Source organism: Syngnathoides biaculeatus, chromosome 6, assembly GCF_019802595.1.
Source record: "Syngnathoides biaculeatus isolate LvHL_M chromosome 6, ASM1980259v1, whole genome shotgun sequence".
NCBI classification, from domain to species: Eukaryota; Metazoa; Chordata; class Actinopteri; order Syngnathiformes; family Syngnathidae; genus Syngnathoides; species Syngnathoides biaculeatus.
Genome location: NC_084645.1, coordinates 27,936,338 through 27,956,234, shown reverse-complemented (window position 1 = coordinate 27,956,234; position 19,897 = coordinate 27,936,338). Strand labels below are relative to the sequence as shown.

The 19,897-nt window shown below is 43.7% G+C and overlaps 1 protein-coding gene and 1 long non-coding RNA gene across 5 annotated transcripts in view; one reads left to right on the top strand and one right to left on the bottom strand.

Moving 5' to 3' along the window:
• The window catches only part of LOC133502381 (uncharacterized), a 29,807-nt gene extending 23,063 nt beyond the window's left edge, over positions 1-6,744 (bottom strand). The window contains exon 1 of the long non-coding RNA XR_009795470.1: positions 6,606-6,744. This is a non-coding gene — a long non-coding RNA (uncharacterized LOC133502381). The remainder of the gene's footprint in view (positions 1-6,605) is intronic.
• Positions 1-19,897, top strand: part of cttnbp2 (cortactin binding protein 2) — a 55,130-nt gene that overhangs the window by 27,899 nt on the left and 7,334 nt on the right. For 2 of the 4 annotated variants that reach the window (XM_061823113.1, XM_061823112.1), the window contains exons 3-10: positions 6,673-6,903; positions 11,510-12,845; positions 15,318-15,581; positions 16,062-16,161; positions 16,368-16,518; positions 18,301-18,501; positions 18,583-18,700; positions 19,573-19,854. In XM_061823113.1, coding sequence (XP_061679097.1) covers positions 6,673-6,903; positions 11,510-12,845; positions 15,318-15,581; positions 16,062-16,161; positions 16,368-16,518; positions 18,301-18,501; positions 18,583-18,700; positions 19,573-19,854 — 2,683 coding nt within the window. Of the gene's footprint in view, positions 1-6,672; positions 6,904-11,509; positions 12,846-15,242; positions 15,582-16,061; positions 16,162-16,367; positions 16,519-18,300; positions 18,502-18,582; positions 18,701-19,572; positions 19,855-19,897 lie in introns of all 4 variants that reach the window. The other 2 variants (XM_061823111.1, XM_061823110.1) reach the window with 1 other exon arrangement.

Sequence of the window (19,897 nt, the reverse complement as noted above, 5' to 3'; positions counted from 1 at the left end):
TTGTGTAGATCCAGTTGTCCAAGACAAGCGGAAGCGGGTTAACAATCCGATTTCTTATCAGCGGAAACATTGACTTCGGCATTAAATATGGGTCCTCTATGCCAAGTTTCTCTCATTTTTACACGTACCTATTATTGTTTATTATGACCTTCTAAATGTTTAACAGTATCGGACAAAACTCTGGGCGTTGCGCTATAAGACGTATTTTCGTGTCATTTCCAACCGACTTAGCATTGAAGAATGCTTTGCTTGACCGGCAGTATGGCCAGTCACGTGACTTCGGTGATCTAGGTGCACGAGCTCTATAGACACCACTCATTTGCTGTCTTGGCTGTTCTTTGGCTCTTTTTTTTTTAAACATACTTTTACATGTGTACATCAACTTTTCGGTCTGTCAGTCAAGGTACTGTTATATTTTGTTTTCCTGTTATGAGTTTCTATATGATTAGGGCAATCAAGCATCTTAATTTTCCGCCACGCTGTTTTGGCATTCAATGTGCGCAGAGTTTGCACCGAAATCAGATGATGCGCCTCCCGCTTATGTGCTAACGAGCCTCTGATTGGCACCGCGGTGGCTTCCGGACCCGCCAATTGCCTCGGCTGACTGTGCCAACTTTGTTTTGGGGTGGGGGGAGCCATCTGATCCTCAAAGGACAACATGGACCAATCAAACACTGCATCTTGTCCAGCATCCTTAAGCAGCTACAACATTGTTGTTACAGGTTGAACATTAGGGACAGATCCAATACAAGAGTTGAATTGTGATAAAATGTACTTTTAATTACCTCCATCGAGTTATTAGACAGTCTCCCACAGAAAAAAACTAAAACAAAAAACTAAAACACTGGGAACCTTGTTTAAGCTGGTAAAGAAAATCGAGAACAATTTGTTACTTACAATGCCAACCCGGGGGCAGTATTAGCGTTCAGTTTTATTTTTTTTTTTAAACCTGTATGTATAACAGACTAGTGTTGTATTTATTAAATCAAGGACTGCTTTGAAGAACATGAAATGTTATTTCTGCATTAAACAAAAACATTTTGAACACTTTTTACTGACAGTTTTCATAATGCAGGAGTGAACAGGTGTGGCCAAATTAAAAAACGAGTATAGAAATCAATGAATATTGACATAATTAAATTGTAATGGAAATAAAATAATACATTGAATATTTAAATAAATATTGAAATACATAAATATTGAAACAATTCAATACTTTACACATTTATTTAATGATATATCTATTCTGCCACTCTTGGTCCCCCATATATTTATGTGTTCCTCATTATGTATTAATTAAAATCAAACTTAAATTGTGTTTTTGGAATGTGGGAAGAAACCGGTGTATGCGGAGAAAACCCACGGGGGAACGGGGAAAACATAGATAGTCCGCATAGGTATTTGAACCCGGGTCCTCAGTAGTGTGAGGCAGATGTGCGAACCAGCTGAATGCATTTTGGCGCCATGTGTCGCGCGTCAGCAGCCGGGATGCGTGTATTGAGTGATTTAAAAAAAAAAAACAAAAAAAACAAAAATTTTTATGTTGCAAGATCACCGCAATTTTCAAATTTTTTGATGCATTTGGCCCAAAAATGAAATGTACCAAGATAAAAAAAGATTGAAATAGATAAATATTGAAATAATTCAATAATTTACACATTTATTTAATGATATATTTATTCTGCCACTTTTGCTCCCCCATATAGTTGAGGTTTTTCTCATTATGTATGAATTAAAATCAAACCTATATTGTGTTTTTGGAATGTGGGAAGAAACCGGTGTATGCGGAGAAAACCCACGCAGGAACGGGGAAAACATAGATACTCCACATTGGTAGGGCCGGATTTGAACCCGGGTCCTCAGAAGTGTGAGGCAGATGTGCGAACCAGCTGCCCCAGGTGAATACATTTTGGCGCCATGTGTCGCGCGTCAGCAGCTGGGATGCATGTATTGAGTGATTAAAAAAAAAAACTAACAAAAAACATTTTTTTATTTTGCTAAGATCACCATGATTTTCAAATTTAGAATGCATTGTACCAAGATAAAAACAGATTGGAATAAACACTTTGTATTGTTGCAATAGTGAATCTACGCACCTCCGAGGATGCATTACAGTAAATGCTAAACCTTTGTTGTATTGACGTTAGTTCTTATGTTCTGTATTTACTGTACATTAGCGTAGTTCATTGAATGTGTTTCTGATGTAAATGCTGGGTTAAAATTGCTCTTATCTCTTTTTCTTTAATGAAACTTTGTTGGTTCTGTGCATTTCAGTGACTCACTGGTTTCCACAGTAAGCTAAGTGAACTTGAAGCAGCCGCTCAGATGAATTAAAAGCGTGCATTTAAACAAATAGAATTCTTAATCAAGATATTGAATAGAGAAACTGGATAAATCAAAGTTGTATTTCCTGCACGTTTGTGTATGTGTGTGTCTGTGAGGGCAAGTGTGTGGGTGGATGCATGTGGATGTGTTTGTGTGCTGAGTGCTGTGATGTTCTAGTTTATGAATGTGTGATATCAGAGGAGCTTTTTGGATACGAGCCCTGTTGGCTTGTGGCTTGGCCTCACATCTCGCCACTATGATAAGTGCTGGTGTGTTTGTGTGCGTGTGGTTTCTCATGTTAAGTCAGCCCGTGGAAAAGAGCTGGCACGATTAATCACAACATGCGATTTTCTTTATTGTGGTTGTTCTCATTAGAGTTGAAGTGAGCCGGAGCCCGTCCAAGCTGACTTTTGGTGCATGTTGCACATGGACAAAAAAGGGACTGGTTGCCACACACAACAAAACCTTTATTAACTGTACAAGCAATGTTTTAAATCACATTTTATCACCGCTACCATTCTTGTAAGTCTAAAAAGTTGACCACACCCGTCCTTGGGCTTGAGCAAAACATTGCGACGAGTCAATAGATCGATTGTGTGCGTGCCGCACTGGCTCGACTCAATGCAGTTGACCTTTAAGCACAACAACACATTTGTCACGTCGTGTCCTTTTATGTGTTTATCTTTCACAACTACCAATATCCATCCAGCCATCCATTTTCTGTACTGCTTATCCTCGCTAAGGTCGTGGGAGTGCTTGTGCCTATTCCAGCTATCTCCAGGCCAAAGGCAGGATACACCCTTAACTGGTCGCCAACCAATCGCAGGGCACATATGAACAAATAATCATTCACACAGACTTGTATACCTATGGGAAATTTAGTCTTCAGTCAACGTACCATGCAGGTTTTAGGGATGTGGAAGGAAACCGGAGTTTTTTTTCGGCTTGTCCCGTTAGGGGTCGCCACAGCGTGTCATCTCAGATGAACGCACATATTTGTTTGGCACAGTTTTTACGCCGGATACCCTTCCTGACGCAACCCTTCTCAGGGAGTGGAGGCCCCAGTGGGATACGAACCCACAACCCCTGGTTTACCAAACCAATGCTCTAACGACTTAGCCACAGGGCCTCTGGAAGGAAACCGGAGTGTCTGGAGAAAACCCATGCAGACACGAGGAGAATATGCAAACTTCCCAAAGTGGGACTGGGATTTGAACCCAAGTCGTCAAAACTGTGTGGCAGATGTGCTAACCCAGTGAATTCCAACTTCTATTGAGCCAAGGCACACCACTAAACAAAAGTGTCACAAAAGGTGGATAAACAAGTCAAGTACCGTAATTTCTGGAGTATAATCCGCACCAGATTATAAGGCGCACCCAGTACATTTGTGAAGGAAAAACCATTTTGGACATACACAAGCCGCACCTGTCTATAAGCCGCATGTGCCCACATTGAAACATGAGCTATTTACAAAGGCGGTACACAGAAAGAATTTTCAAAGTTTTAATGATATACCTTAGCTGTTCTTTGCAAACAGTGCCTGTGATGCGGCAGTAACACAGCAGCAATACGGTAGTAACACAGCACTAACAAGGCTGGGTAAAAAAAAAACAACATACCAGTAAAAGTCACTGATATGCGGCAGTAACACAGCAGCAACACATTTCAGGATACCTGCCTTTTTTTTTTCTCCTTTTACATTTCTCCAGTTCTTCCTGCTGCCGTTTCCAGCGTCCCACCATCGATTCATTTATGCGAAGTTTACGTCCAGCAGTACTGTTTCCTACTTTATCGGCCAGCTCGATTGCTTTTGACTTGAAAGCTGCATTATGTGAATTTCTTCTTGCATTTTCCATGATGAGTGTCTATTCATGCTAATTTTATTCATGCACAAAGCGCGAAGTTACATTAAACTTGTGTCTTCCTCGATGGATATATTCCACCTGCCTCACTCTTACCTTTTCTGTTTGTGCGCCCCTGGCGGCCGTTTGAAAAAAATCAATAAAGCCGCATCATTGCATAAGCCGCAGGGTTGAAAGTGTGAGTTAAAAGTCGCGGCTTATAGTCTGGAAATTATGGTATACAATTTCTACCATCAAATAGGAAAGCATTTATTTGTTCTGTCGTTCTTTATATGCCATTGCCATAGATAGATAAACAAATAAACATTGTTTTTTCTAAATGAATAATATTTTGACCTATTAAGTGAAATTTGTAAATATCCTGCAGCGCACCAGAAAGGCTCTCACGGCACACTCATGCCACGCCACACTGGTTGGGAACCGCTGCGCTAACCGGTCACCCACCGCGCCGCCACAACTACCATGATGATTATTATGTATGTAAGTATGTGTGTATGTATATAAGGCAAGACAATGAAACAATATGTGCCACAAAAGCCAGAAAAAGAAGAATGTGGACAGAAGTCCAGAAAAAGAAAACAAAAGAACGGAGAAGCGAGAAGCAGACTGAAGCCTAAAAAGGAATCAGACTTGTGAGCCATTTGGATAGAAGCCAGAAAAAGAAGCACAGAGTGCCAGAGAAGCAGACTTAAAAGGAAGCATGGAGTTTGAAAAAAGAGACGAGATGGGTGAAAAATAAGCATGGAAAGAAACTGACACCTGAAGACGCGTTAAAGAAGCCAAAAGAAGCGCTACTATCAAGTAAGAGAAGTAGAAACCTGAAAAGCAAAACACCAAAAGCATTGGATGGACACGATAACGGTGGAAACTTCTGGTTGGTAGGATTAGCTGAAACAAAATGTCAGGTTGCTTTAACTGAGTGACTGGTGAACCTAACATGATTTATGGTTTTTATATCGAAACATTATTAGCTTATAGCGCTAACATCATTTCCTGTTAACGGGATGGCTAGCATAACTTAGAGCAACTTCAGCTTACTCAAACCAACTTCTTGGAAAAACAACAACATTCTACGAATGTCTTTAAAAATTAGATAAGGAAACGCTAATTTTGACACCAACCTGGGGCATTATTAGCTATCAACAACAACAACAACTCCCTAAATATGCTCATCAGTGTATCATTATGGTAATGACACGTTAATGTGTCGTGCTGTGTTATGCTATGAATGCAAATCACAAGCTAGTCATACCGAGCAGCTGCCGGACGTCGACATCGGGACCGCAACGCTCCGCGCTCAAGTGTACGTTTACACACATAAACATGACTTGCAGCTCTGTGTGCGCGGGTGTGCATGCATGCGTGTGTGTGTGTGTGTGTGTGTGTGTGTGTATGTGCTTCATCAGCAGCTCCTTGCTGTCTATTTTTAGCCATTTAATGGCACCATAAAGAAGGCCCCATGCTAACCCCCTCCCCTGCTTCATTAAACTGAGTCGTCTCTGCGGGCAAAACAACAAAAATCCCCACAACATCTGATACAGACTGTGTGTGTGTTGGTGTGCGTAGGTGTGTGCGTGCACATGTGCGCGCTATATAATATTTTACATGCAAGCAATGCTTTGTGAACTTCGCCGAGGTTGTTGAGTGTACTTGACCAGGTGTGTGTATCTGCCTGACCGCGGATGTGTGTCCCTGATCAGGATTGTGTACGTAAACGACCACCGTTGTGTGTGTACCTGACCCGACAAGGGTTAAGTAGAAAAGGTTTATGTGTGTACCCGACGAGTGTTGTTTATGTACAGCACTTAACCAGGATTGTGTGTGTCTGACCAGGGCTGTGTGTGTGTGTGTGTGTGTGTGTGTGTGTGTGTGTGTGTGTGTGTGTACAACCAACCAGGGCTGTGTGTATCTGACTGTGGTTGTTGAACTGACAATTGTTCTTTGTGAGCCAGTAACTAGGGTTTTGTATTGAATTGAACAGTGTTGTGTGTACCTGGCAATGGGTTGTATTCACGACACAGACTTTCCAAAGTGACTCAAAATCAATATTTGAGCGGTAAACCTTGAAGCTAAACCATAATTTCAAGTACCGTAATTCCCGGCCTACAGAGCGCACTTGGTTATAAGGCTCACCCAGTACATTTGTAAAGGAAAAATTGTTTGGTACATACATAAGCCACAGCCGTGTAAAAGCCGCAAGTGCCCACATTGAAACCGACATTGAAACACGAGATACTGACAAAGAAAGACAGTTCACTCAGAGAGTTTAACGCTAGCGCTGCTGCGCTAATGCTAACGCTAGCACCGCCGGGCTAACAAGGACGGTTTAAAAAAAAAACGTACTGGTAAAAATCACTGAGGGCCGGACCAGTAAAAATGACTTCCTCAGCTCATATATTCCATATATCTCACTCTTACCTTTTCCGCTCGAGGGCCCCCTTGCGGCCAGAAATTACGGTAGCCTAAATTGTCATTTCTTCTGCAGGCTCAAAGGAGGGAAGTGTTCCTGCAGGAGCGCTACAGCCACTACAGCCTGACCGACCCCTTTCTGGCACTGCAGCGGGACTTCGAGTGCGGTGTCTCGCTCGGTGACAAAGAGCGGCGGCCGCTGGGTTCCAGCCCAATGTCTGTCCTAGAGGCCGTCATGGCGCACTGCAGGAAGATGCAGGAGCGCATGTCTGCACAGCTGGCTGCCGCCGAGAGCCACCAGAAGAGAGTAAGGCTATTTTTTGTAGGTTCAACTTATGACAGATGCGTCTAGCAAATTCCATGTTCCTAAGTAAAACTGGCTTCTGTGGCATCTTGTTGAAAATAAATTGGAATTATAAGAACACTCGTAAAATGGTACACATCTATTTTCACGCCCTGGGTGAATAAATTAACCTTTAAACTTCAATTCACAGTCTTCTAGTGTGTCATTGCTATTTTCGTCGCTTGACTAAGTGTGTTTACGACTGTGTAAATTTTTCCGGGAGTCTCTTTGGGATTATGCGCTCCCCTTGCCCCTCCTGCCGGGAGGTATGCTGCGGTGGGATTGTTTAGATGAGGACAAAATGGGATTGTAGCGTTTAAAAAGCAAGTAAAGAGGAAAAAAATGCACCGTGTCCTCTCCTTGAACCTCCTGGAAATTACAGATACGATGGGGTCGAGAGCCAACTCGAAGTTGAGAGTCAACCACACAAGAGGAGGCTCTATGGGAGTAGCCTGTTAAATATATATACTGTGTGTGTGTACTATATAATATTCTACATGTTCTTAAATATACAGCTTTGCTGTGCTGACCAGGGTGTTTAATGTGCAAAAGAATAATAATGAACACCAAATGGCTCAAAAGTGGGGAATCAATTTCAGAATTATCGACACAAGCTAATAGGCTACAACACACAGACGAATACTGGTCGACGCTTACTCCAGCACCTTATTTTCCTTTCAATTATAAAAAAAAGAAAAATAAATTAAGGCAGGGAATATTGTATTGTTAATTAATGTTAATTCAAATGAAGTATTGATCGTGCACCTTCGTACAAAGAAGACAAGTTTGATTCTCAGGGAATTTAATCAATCGCAGCGGAACAAACAAAATGTCTTCTAAGACTACAACAACAGTCGAGTGGCGATCGATGGAATCCGATGAGAATGAAATGAAATATATGACCTGGATGAATGAGAGTATTGACAGACAAATATGAAAAACAGTTGACATTTCACCTTTCTGTTGATGTTTGTCTCTTAAAAAAAAAAAAAAAAATCTAGTAAGCTTACGCATTGTTAAAAAGAAGACAAACTATTCGTGCTGCACTGTGCTAAAATGAAGACAAAATACTTGATGTTGCACTTCCCTGAAAAGAAAAGTTTGAAGCTGTTTGCTGACACTTAGCGGCTTAATCACAATGCGCAAGTGCAGGTTTTCCAAGCTACAAAAGTGTCAGCTTTGCTAAAGTGAGGCTATTGGTCACCGCAAAGCAGCTGCCAGCGTGTAAATGGATCAGTGGCACAGGAAGTAACATCATGAGGGGAAAAGCATTCAGCGGGATTTTTGGGTTGCTGGGTAGAGTAAATTTCACCCATAACCTCGACGCTATCTTTATCCCGCACTCCCTTTTTGCTCTCGTCATTCCACTGCCGCGGGCTCGCTGATGAATTGTCCGCGAGCTGAACACAGCTGGGCTGTTTGTGTGGAACGCTAGCAGGAGGATCTCTCCCTGTCGCTTTTTTTTTTTTTTTCACATGAGATTAGTCCGCAGAAACTGTCCAGGTGTGTTTATTTATTCAACTGGAAATGGGGGAAGACCTTTTTAGGAATAATATTAAACTATAAAACTTTTACTTTATAAATGATGACGAGGTAAAGAAGACTTCAAAACAAAAGAAAAGGGGCTAATTACAGTGGATCAGTACTCTGCACGCTGGGCAGAACACGGACAACAAAAAATGATCAGGAGTCTAATCATTATGCTAATCATTGTTAAAAATGCGATATCCACTTAACGTAAAATCCGAGGCAGACGGTGCGGAATGGATAACGTATGTCGCAACTCCACCTATCGGCGACAAATTCCTGGTGTGTCTGTTGACATACTTGGCCAATAAAGCTGATTCTGATTCTGATCAGTAGTGTAGAGCCAACAAATTATCAAGTGACTGCACGCAACATTGTCGGTGTAACATCAGAGTCTAGTGGTTTGCTAATTGTCATTAAAGGGGAAATCCACTGGATATCATTAACAATGTATCCAATTGGTCTGGTAATATGTACTCTATTTTGACAAATCCTCTCTCATTTAAGAGTGTTTTGAGAAGATTATTAATGACAATTACTAATTTTCAGGGGTGCTGCCATTTTCGCGAGTATACTGTGCGGCTGTGTATGGAAGTATTCCTCCGTCTTCCCGATCAACCGAGCCGCTCACGGTTGTGTATGGAAGTATTCCTCCGTCTTCCAAATCAACCGATACTGCTATTTCTTCATCAGATGAGGATAAATCCGAGAAATCAACGCTTGGCATAAATGGTGTCCCATGTCATCGAGCCTTTGTTGCGGCACGTAAGACATCACATCCACGCACATCGGTCATGTGATTCACGAAAATGGCAGCGCCTCTGACAGTTAGTAATTGTCGATAAAAATCTTCTCAAAACACTATTAAATAAGAGAGGATTTAAAATCACATTGTCAAAATAGAGTACATATTACATGACCTATTGGATACATTGTTAATGCAAACCAGTGGATTTCCCCTTTAAAGACTCAAGATCACTTGTAACACTGGAATAATGGTAGAAAATGTTTAAATACTTTTTCTTGGTCTGTTTTTATACCACAAAAACCAGGCATTTAAACAGGTTGTCTGTAGATTTTTATATCCACTGTGCACACATGTTGAACAACCACATGTCAGTCTGATGGTGTCTAATAGTCTCCACATAACGTCAGATCATCTTTAATACTACAGGCTGGATGGAACAATACCTCAAATAGCAATCCAGATTATAGAAATGGATGCATATAACACTTAATCAGTCGAAAATGGAAAGCTATCCCTTGCAAAATCGTCATCGCTATGTTATGTAAGATCACGGTTAATGCTGTGCACATGTTTAAAAGCGCTACGACTTCAGAAGACTGTTCAGTTGTTTCTGTTTTGTTTAGCAACAAAGTTCAGATGGGCTCAGCGGGTAATTCTTTAATGTCTTTGTGTGGAATAATGTGAGCGCGTGAAGTGAGGTGGCGTTTATCTTGGGCAGTCGACCCGACGACTGATGTCAGCCGATTTAGATAGCCGCTGAATCATCGGACGTGTATATGATTGTCGGGAGCCCTGGCGGAGGTCTGTGGAGAGTGTAATCTCCTTCCAATTAGTAGCTAGTGGCAGCGGCTTCTTCATCTGTGAAACAGCTGGCTTGCAAAGTCCTCGTTGAAACAGGAGAAACTTGTATTGGGGAGCCTCGTTAGCAGGATGGAGATTCTCACGCCAAGGCTAACAATAGCGCTAGCGGTCCAATTTTAGCTGGAACTGGTCATTATAAATGAATGGATGTCTGACCCACAAGTCTACTACTGTTATAAAACTAGGTAACAACACAAGGTGTTAGTTAGTTGGTTGCGTGGTTAATTACTTGATTTCTTTTTTTGGTTGGTTCTTAATTTCATTTGTTACTTAATTTGCCCCTTAATTGGTTGGTTGGATGATTAGTTTGCTATTATTAATTTTTGGTTTGGTGAGTTACTTCATTGGTTGTTCATTTGGTGGGTTAGCCAGTCATTTTGTTTTTCACATAGTTTTGTACTTAGGTGTAGTTTGCTAGTTTGTTGGTAAGGCGTTTATTCCTGACTTGATTGGTTGGTTAAACGTTCTGTCCTTTGGTTTGTTGCTTTGCTTGTAAGCTTGTTGACTGTGTGGTAAATTCCTTCATTAGTTATCTCATCTCCTACTTAGTTAGTTCCTCAGTTAGAAAGTATGCAATTTAGCTAGTTATTCGTTTGTTAGTTTGCTATAATACGAGTTGCTTGGGGAGTTCTTTACTTGGTTGTTTAATTTCTTTATTAGCTAGTTCCTTCATAACTTTGTTTTTTGTTTTCTCGCTGGTTTGTTAGTTTGATTATTCAGTAGTTTGCTATTTTGCTAGTTTACTGTGTGGTGGCTTGGTTGTTCAGTTAATTTGATTAGTCACTGTGTTCTTCTGTTATTCAGTTTACTTTGATAGTTGGTTGTTTACTATATCACTTGGTCAGTTATTTAGCTGAATGATGTGATGTGTAAAGTAGCAAAGCGAAACACAAAGCAGAATATTCTAGTATGTAACGTGACAAAGTCGCTATTGCAGTGTGTATCAGCAAAGCGGAACATGTAAAAATACGCTATTGAGCATAGCAAATTTAAAAGTTATGGAACGTAATGTTGAAAATCATCATGTACCAGTAGCAAATCAGACCACCAGTAAAATGTAACGTAACACCATATTTCATAGCATAGTGATATTTAGCAACACAGCGCAGCAGAGCGTAACTCAGGAAAATGCAAAATAACAAAGCTGAACATGATCGTGTCAAAAGTAGCAAAGCGTTACACTGTTGAGCGTAACGTAGCAGAGCGGAATGTGATAAAGCGGAACACTTTGGCGTATAAGGTAGCAAAGACAAACGAAACTGGGCCAACCGACCACTGTAGCAAAGTGCGGTACTTGTAGTGATAACTTTGCAGAACCTTTGAAACTGCCGATAAATTTGCAGAATCTAACTTAGCCAGGTATAAACGCTTCTGTGTTACTTAACCTGTTAGCTCGGGATAAAGATGCTGTTTGTTTGCTTCTTACTGTGGCAGCTGGAAATGGAGAAACTGCAGCTGCAGAGCCTGGAGCAGGACCATCGCAAACTGACGGCGCAGCTGAAGGATGAGCGTGAGAAGAATAAACACATTGTCATGATGCTGGTGCGCGAGTGTAAGCAGCTGGCCACGCGCGTGGTGGAGGAGTCGCAGCGCTTCGACGAGCTTCAGGCCCGTCTGGATGAGGAAGGCCGAGCCGCGGGGCGCCTCCGGGAGGAGTTGGGTGCCGAGCGGCTGCGGGGCCAGCAGATGGAGGCCGAGATGGAGAAGCAACTTTCTGAGTTGGACACTGAGCGCGAGCAGCTGCGAGCCAGGTTGGGCCGCGAGGAAGTTGAGAGTCAAAACCTACGACAGCAGGTTGAGGAGCTCAGAACAGAATGTGGGGAAGCCAAGGATGGCGCCCAACCTGCCACCCCTGCCTGCACGCAGCCTAAAGCTTCCGTTTCCATGGGCACGGATCCCATCAGCTCTCGAACAGCGTCCTGCCAAACGGACCACCCCCTCCCTGAGATCGAGGGTCCCAAGAAGGCTCCCCTCACCGTAGCTGCCAAACCTACCCCGGGCCCTTACGCCGGCCTCAGCTTGCCAAAGACCACCGTCCGGGGTATTGTCCACGGTAGCTCGGGAGGCCTGGCGCAAAGCGAGAACGGCTCTGAGGCCCAAGCCGCCCCCCCCGGCCTTCCCAGCGGGGTCAGCCCCCGTGTCCAGGCAGCCCGGTACAAGTTCCAGGAACAGGACCAAAACGGCACAGCCTCTCAAAGTCCTCCGGCCCGGGACCCATCTCCCACAAACCGGGAGAACTTCGCCAAACAACAAGCGCGCCACACTGTAACCCAGGTTCTGTCACGCTTTACCAGCCCTCCAGCAGGGGGGACTGGAGTGTTGCGCCCCGGCCTGCCGCACTCTGCATCGGAAGGAGGTCCTTTCCCCAGCCGGCTCAGCCACCCCATTGGTCTTAAGTCCCCCACCGTGGCCAGAATTGACCGAGGCAACCCTCCCCCTATCCCTCCCAAAAAGCCTGGCCTCTCCCAGACCCCTTCCGCCCCTCACCCGCCCATGAAGGTGGTGGGGGACAGCGCCCGCTCTCACGGGGCTGGGCTCAAATCAGCTACACCCCAGCTGCCGCCCAAACCCGCCCTGGACCTGGTACCAGCCTTGACGGCCTCTCAGGTGGGTGCATGCCCCCTCCGCTGCTCCCAGGTTGCAGAACGCCCCCCTGTCGTCATCACTGCCATCCCCTCCATTAACCCTCTACCCCCATCCCTCTCAATTAGCACTCCATCGAACTGTAGCCCCCCTCCCCCCACAGACAGCCCCCTGGCAACAGCATCAGGTAAAGGGACGCCATCTCCAACTTCCGACATTCCGTCTTTTTTCAGTTCCGGCCACTGCCTGTCTTTCAGCTATATCTTTGTGGCGGCTAGCCAAGCCTATCGATAGCATACTTTAGGTTAGGCCCGTGTAGCCCAATCTTTCATGGCGTGGCATAGCATGGTGAGACACATCTAAGTCCAATTTCTGCTATCAGAACAGAACAAGAACATCCAGGCTTCTTTCTCACTTCTTTTTCCTCTAAGCGTGCTCTTTGTCCCACAGGTTAGCGCAGCACTTTCGCTAGCAAGAGGACAAATCTAAGCAAGGGGAGCACTGAGGCTAGCCTTTTAGTTCAAATATTCCCGATGGTTATCCCTTTTCCTCTCTGAAGCTGATGCCAGTGGCTGCTGTCGCCTCCCCTTTGCCTTTCCAATTTCCACTTAGCATGCCCCCTTCATTCACCCTATCCTGACTGATCTTTCTCTGGTTGCTGCACTTCTCATGCAAAGTGATGACAAGCAGACATGTTAACTAATGCTGTGAAATACCCCCCTTCCACCCCCACCCTCTCCCCCAAATCATTGCTCGAGTTCATTTGACATCACTTGCTGGATAATCTACTCGCATGGAAGATCAAAAGGAAGTGACTGCGCTCTTCGGGATATATTTTCACTAAGAATTTTTGTGGCTAGCGTTACACATAAATCCAACTGTATAGTAATACAAACCAGGCATCGTTAACAGTTGTAGTGTAAATGAGAGTAAGTATCGTAAAGTCGGTGTCAAATTAGCAATTCATAAGACACCAGAATGTAATGTCGCGAAGCCAAACAGTGCTGTGTGGCACGTAACAAAACCATACGCAGTTGAGTATAATAAAGCAAAATTTAGTACATCACAAACTAATTTGGTAAGGAGTAACTGTATGGAATGTAACAAAGTGTTTGTTACAGCGAACCCTACTATGTGAAGGCTAACTTTGCAGTGTGTAATGTAGCTAAATAAGTGTAATTTTACAGTGTGTAAGACAGGGGTGTCAAACAAATTTTTGTCGCGGGCCGCATTGTAGTTCCGGTTTCCCTCAGAGGGCCGTTATGACTGTGAAACCATAAAAAAATCCCTTATCACCTCATCATATTGACACGTGAAATTTATGAATTACTTTTGGAATCAGAAATCAAGGGTAATGGGTTTTTCATCTGTTGTTGATGTTTGGTAATGTAAAAACGCTTGCAATACTTCAACATTATGATTTATCAAATGACAATTTGAAATTTTGGTACAGATTTGAACAAGAATCACAGAAGTTGACATACTGTACATGATTTGCCTTTGCGGGCCACATAAAATCATGTGGTGGGCCGGATCTGCCCCCCGGGCCTTGAGTTTGACACCTGCTGTGTAAGAGAATGTAGCAAACCACGACGTGGAAAAGCTGACCCTTACAAAGCCAAACTTTGAAAGTGTAACTTTGATGATGATAACGTAGCAATTTTAGCAATTTACCAAAGAGTGACATAGCAAATTGTAATTACTTTCAGAATATCTAAAGAGAGTGCAATTCTATGGAGTGTAATATCTTAAAGCGTAGTATACGAAAACATAACGTAGCAAACTGTAACTTGGAAAAACGGAATGTTGTAGAGCATAACTTTAACCCATTCATGGGCAGGGTGGCAATTGTTTGCCTTATTGAGATAAAAGTCTCCTAACAGGCCACAATCAAGGAAATAACGCTTCTTTTTCGTTTAACGCATAAAACAAAGGGCAAAAAAGATGTACCCTCTCGCGGGCAACGTCCCAAAACTGGGACGGGTATGTTATCAGTTCTGTGAAGTGGTACATACTAGAGATATGTTTATTAATTAATTCTTATTCTATAAAGGCACTTACGCATTAATACTACTGATGGATTAGCCTTTTGAAGACAAACTTGGTTGCATACTGACCTTTCTCCCTTTCTTCTCTTGGAAAACGCTCCATGTGTACTTGAGGCAGCCATGTCGGGTCAGGAAAGAAAGGGAAATAACTCTGTGCTAACTCTGACCGATTCGTTATCCTCTCCTGATACCAAATTATGGCCTCAGATTAAAGCACTTAAATATTTTGCTATACTGAAGGATTTAACGCATGAAAATCACAATGTCCCAAAAATGGGACGCTGCCCACGATTGATGCAACAGAACATTTTTTTTTGGGGTGTCGTAATGTACCAAAGCGGGGCTGTGGAGAACACTTTGTAGCAAAGTACACAATCCCAACAGTGAGACCTAAAGGACCCGCTGAGAACCTGTGGGAATTTGTCCAAGCTAGCATATTATGACGACAGTTGTTTTTAATATTTTGTTGGTGTGTAAATTTGTTAAGCACTCAAGCATTTCGTCTTCTTCCTCCCCTTCATCTTCCTCCTCTTCAGCACTTCTAGTCTCGTCCTCCCTCTCCTGGTTTAACCTGTTCCGTCCCTGCTCCCTCTCCCCACCCCCACACACAGGCTGGTGTCCCTCCGTAGTCTCCCCCGTCGGCGATGGTGCGCCCGCCGCCCTGGACGGCGGGCGGCCGCTGCTCCTTCTCCAAGCTGCTTCCCAGGGAAATGTCACTTTATTGTCAATGCTGCTTCACCAACCCCACCCTAGCAACCCCGACCACACCCACCGCACCACTGCCATGGACAACCAGACCACCCGCCACCCACCACAAGACCTCCTCAACAACTTGACTGCTGCCTTGTTTGCTGCTGCTCACCGCGGACACACAGGTGGGGACCAAATGTGAAGATAGCGACTGACGGAGCTTTACAGTGAACCCTACAGAGTAAACAACAAAAACTAGTAATCGATGTCAAGCAAGTGTGTTGAAACGATACATGTGGATGGTTCTAAGATCTTTGTAAATTGGAGAGGACCTAATTTTAGCTCGGGTTGTTGGTGAAAGTTGCAGTCTTCTCTGCATGGGTGTTTTTGCTCTGGTGAGTGGCTGTCGCAAAGGGAAATCCGTTATCTGCAAGCCATTTAAATATAAGATTCATGTCGGAAGGTGAGGTTAATGATGTTAAAGGAGGTCATAGTTTCAGGTATATTACGGGTTATTATATATATATAATTATTTCAAAATTTTGAGGTGTATCGATTACTCACCGATTGGTCTGTAATGCCCGCGAGGGAGTGAGGGTTTACTGTAGTTATTGATTTTTCTGTTAGATTGCACAATTGACCATTTTTATGTACTTTGTGTACAGAGTGCGTGAAGCTGCTGCTGTCTTCCGGCTCGCCTGCTGACGTGTTCGGTCATAATCGTTTTACACCTTTGCACTTTGCTGCCACCCACGGCCACAGTGGGTGAGTATAGGCGAGCAAAAAAGAAAAGGGGGAAAGTAAATGTCTATTGCAGTATCAATCAATTAACGGGATCAGCAAATTCTGACATTAAAGCCAATCCGCCAATCAGTGTAAAATGCTTATCCCCTGATATCGATCATTGTAGTCTAGTAAACAACACTGTCCAAGCTCCAATTAATTAATAATAGCATCCTTTCCCCTTCCAGCTGTGTAGAGGCTTTGCTGGCCGCGGGCGCCGCTGTGGACGCAGCTGCGGATGGTGGCCAGACTGCCCTCTTCCTGGCCAGCGGGGCGGGCAGGAAGCGCTGTGTCCACATCCTGCTGAGCGCCGGCGCCGATCGTTCCCGTATGGCCATGGTATATATGCTCCCCCTCATACTTCAATTTTTGAGCATCTGATTTTCCATTTTTAAATGGTCCTTGAAGGCCTTGTACAATCAACACTTCTTTTTTTTTTACTATCAAGGCCTGATTTATAGATGGATGCATTGATCCTCGCTTCCCAGGTTGCTACAACAACCCTAAGTGCCCCGCCGGTTGCACTTGATGTGATCCACTTATATCCAATATTTAGTGTCTTGCTTTTTGCTGGACTTTGCATGGCTTGCTCTGTTGCATTCCGACGAGAAGTATTTTTAGGCTCCAGCTAATGTTGGCCAGTGGGTGGAGTCAAAAGTAGCCATGTGATACGGTGAAGTCAAATTGGGTTAAGTGAGCGCGGGCCTTGGTCTTGGAAGGAACCCTGGGAGTGAGCCATAAAACGTCGGATTTCCTCTTATCAGGCATGTCTTTTTGAGACTTTAAGGGTCTACTCATGACAGCCACACATACAAAATTTCCTTTGTGAAAGTGGCCTCCAGGGCTGAGGTGTGGGTTGCAAAATATAATTTAAGAGTATAAAATTTGGATTTGTTTGTCTAAAGAATCTTCTATTTTTATTCTTTTTCTTTTGGCTTGTCCTGTTAGGGGTCACCAGAGCGTGTCATCTTTTTCCATTTAAGCCTATCTCGTGCATCTTCCTCTTTAAGACCCACTGTCCTCGTGTCCTCCCTCACAACATCCATCAACCTTTTCTTTGGTCTTCCTCTCGCTCTTTTGCCTGGCAGCTCCGTCCTGAGCACTCTTCTACCAATATACCCACTCTCTCGACTCTGAACATGTCCAAACCATCGAAGTCTGCTCTCTCTAACCTCTCTCCTCTTTTCCCTCTAATGAGCTCATTTCTAATCCTATCCAACCTGCTCACTCCGAGCGAGAGCATCAACATCTTCATTTCTGCCACCTTCAGGTCTGCTTCCTGTTGTTTCTTCAGTGCCACCGTCTCTAATCCGTACATCATGGCCGGCCTCACCACTGTTTTGTAAACTTTGCCCTTCAACCTAGCAGAGACTCTTCTGTCACATAGAACACCAGACACCTTCCGCCAACTGTTCCACCCCGCTTGGACCCGTTTCTTCACTTCCTTACCACACTCTCCATTGCTCTGGATTGTTGACCCCAAGTATTTGAAGTCATCCACCCTCGCTATCTCTTCTCCCTGGAGCTTGACTTTTTGTTTGTGGACGTTTGTCCAAACAACAATTGAAGCTAATATTATTAAATTCGTGGGCAGCGTCCCATTTTTGGGACATCATGATTTTCACGCATTACATCCTTCAGTATATCAAAATATTTAAGTGTTTTTAATCTGATTCTGATTCTGGTTTTTGGGACGATCTACTAAGTAGAGTACCAAGTACCCTCTCACGGGCAGCGTCCCATTTTTCAGACGAGATTATAAATGAATAAAGTTATTATATAACTTTACCATAAACAAAAAAGAAGTGTTATTTCCTTGATTGTGGCTTGTTAGGAGACTTTTATCTCAATAAGGCAAAAAATTGCCACCCTGCCCATGAATGGGTTCATGGTGTAGTAGTACGTTTGCCAAACTGCAGTACAAGGAGTGTGGGTTCGGTACACATTCAGTGACCTGGTAAAGGGTGGAGTGAATGAGTGTCTGTTTCTCTGTGCCCTGCGACCGGCTGCCGACTTGTCCAGAGCAGAATAAGCAGGATAGAAAATAGATGAATGGGTAATGACGAGTAAGAAAAAAATAAAAAGTACTGAATAGTTCATGTGGCCCGATCTTCTGTGCAGGACGGCTGCACTTGTCTCCACGCGGCAGTGCGATCAGGTCACGTGGACACGCTACGTCTGCTCCTCTGTCACCCTGGCCCCAGAGACAGCGCTGTCACCCTTCAACCCGATGGAGAACCGGCTCTGCCCGCCGACCTGCTAAACCACGCCAACGCCGACGGGTGGACAGCCGCACACATGGCGGCCGCTCTCGGCCTGAAGGTGGAATAGATTAAACTCGCTCGCACGCAAAGGCGGACGTTGTTGTTACTATCGTGCGTGTGTGTGTGCATTTACGTGTAGGAGTGTCTGGAGGTCCTGTGTAGCCATCGTGAGCAGGACATTGAGAGGAAAGATAAATGTAATCGCACCATTCACGACGTTGCCACGGACGACTGCAAAGAGCTCCTCGAAAATCTCAGTGAGTGTTGTGCATTTGGTTTCTGTGCACACTCTTTTGTGTTGTACGTGGGTGGAAACGTTCTGGTAAAGTAGACAAACACCAGAGCTCCCATTTTCTTAAATGAATAAAATTGTATTTCATTAAAAAGGCTAATCATTAAAATGGAGCCTTGAAGGAAGGCAATCACAGAGTTAGTTGAGCTCAACATGGCCAAATACGCTGTCCATTTCATTTAGTTCCTATTAAGACAGATGCCTTGTCTACTTTCCCATCTGCCTTTTGTAGAAGGGAAACAGCTGCGATCTGAGACTCTGGACAGTTTTTGGTTTCTCTGAATTATCCCCAAAAGATTGATAACTGACCTGCAGGGTCCATAGAGAGAGGAGTTAGTGAGCAGCTGTCATAGCCGTTTTCGTTAGCCACACGCAGCAATAAAAAACTTAGATGCAAAAATCACCTTTGCAGCAAAACTTGTTTGATCTGGTGTGTCCCTGGGGCTTCACCTATAGCCGACACGGTAAGTGAACTACAATTCCCAAAGGATTGTTCGCCTTTATGTCCGTATCGGTTCTGTATCTATGCATTTGTATCTGAAATAATGACATTAAAAATCGATGCCGAAAGCTCATGAATACAATTATTTGACAGAGTAAAACAAATAATATTTTCACTACATTTATCATTTTACAAATTTAAAATGTTATTTTTACTTGTTTTTTTTTTTTTTAAAGATTCTTGATTTAGTTTTGTGATTCTTTTTTTTTTTTTTTTTTTCATTTTTTTTCATATACTATAATAACCTTGTCAGATGCTTTTTCTATTGGGACATCATATTTCCATATCATATTTATCAGCCATCCCAAGTTTGAAGTGATAATCTCCATTTGCAGATCAGTATCGCATCCTGGTGCGTGTCCAGTATTCGGATGGTGGCGGCGCTAATGGTCCCATGTGGTCCATGGTTGGTGATGATGATGACGACGACGATAAGTGGGCCGATAAGCATCAGTTGGTGCTGTGCAGAGTCTCAGTTGACCGCTCCATGTGCTGGTCTCAGCTCAGTGCCGCCATCGATCACGCTTTCACCGCACACCTGCTCATGCTTTGTGGCGAGGACTCAGAGCGCCCCCCGCTGGGCCTCACGGCTTCAAGCATCTCCTCCGTCCAGATTGGTGGGAAGCCACTGCCTGATTTAAAAATTTCCTTGTTTTCCCC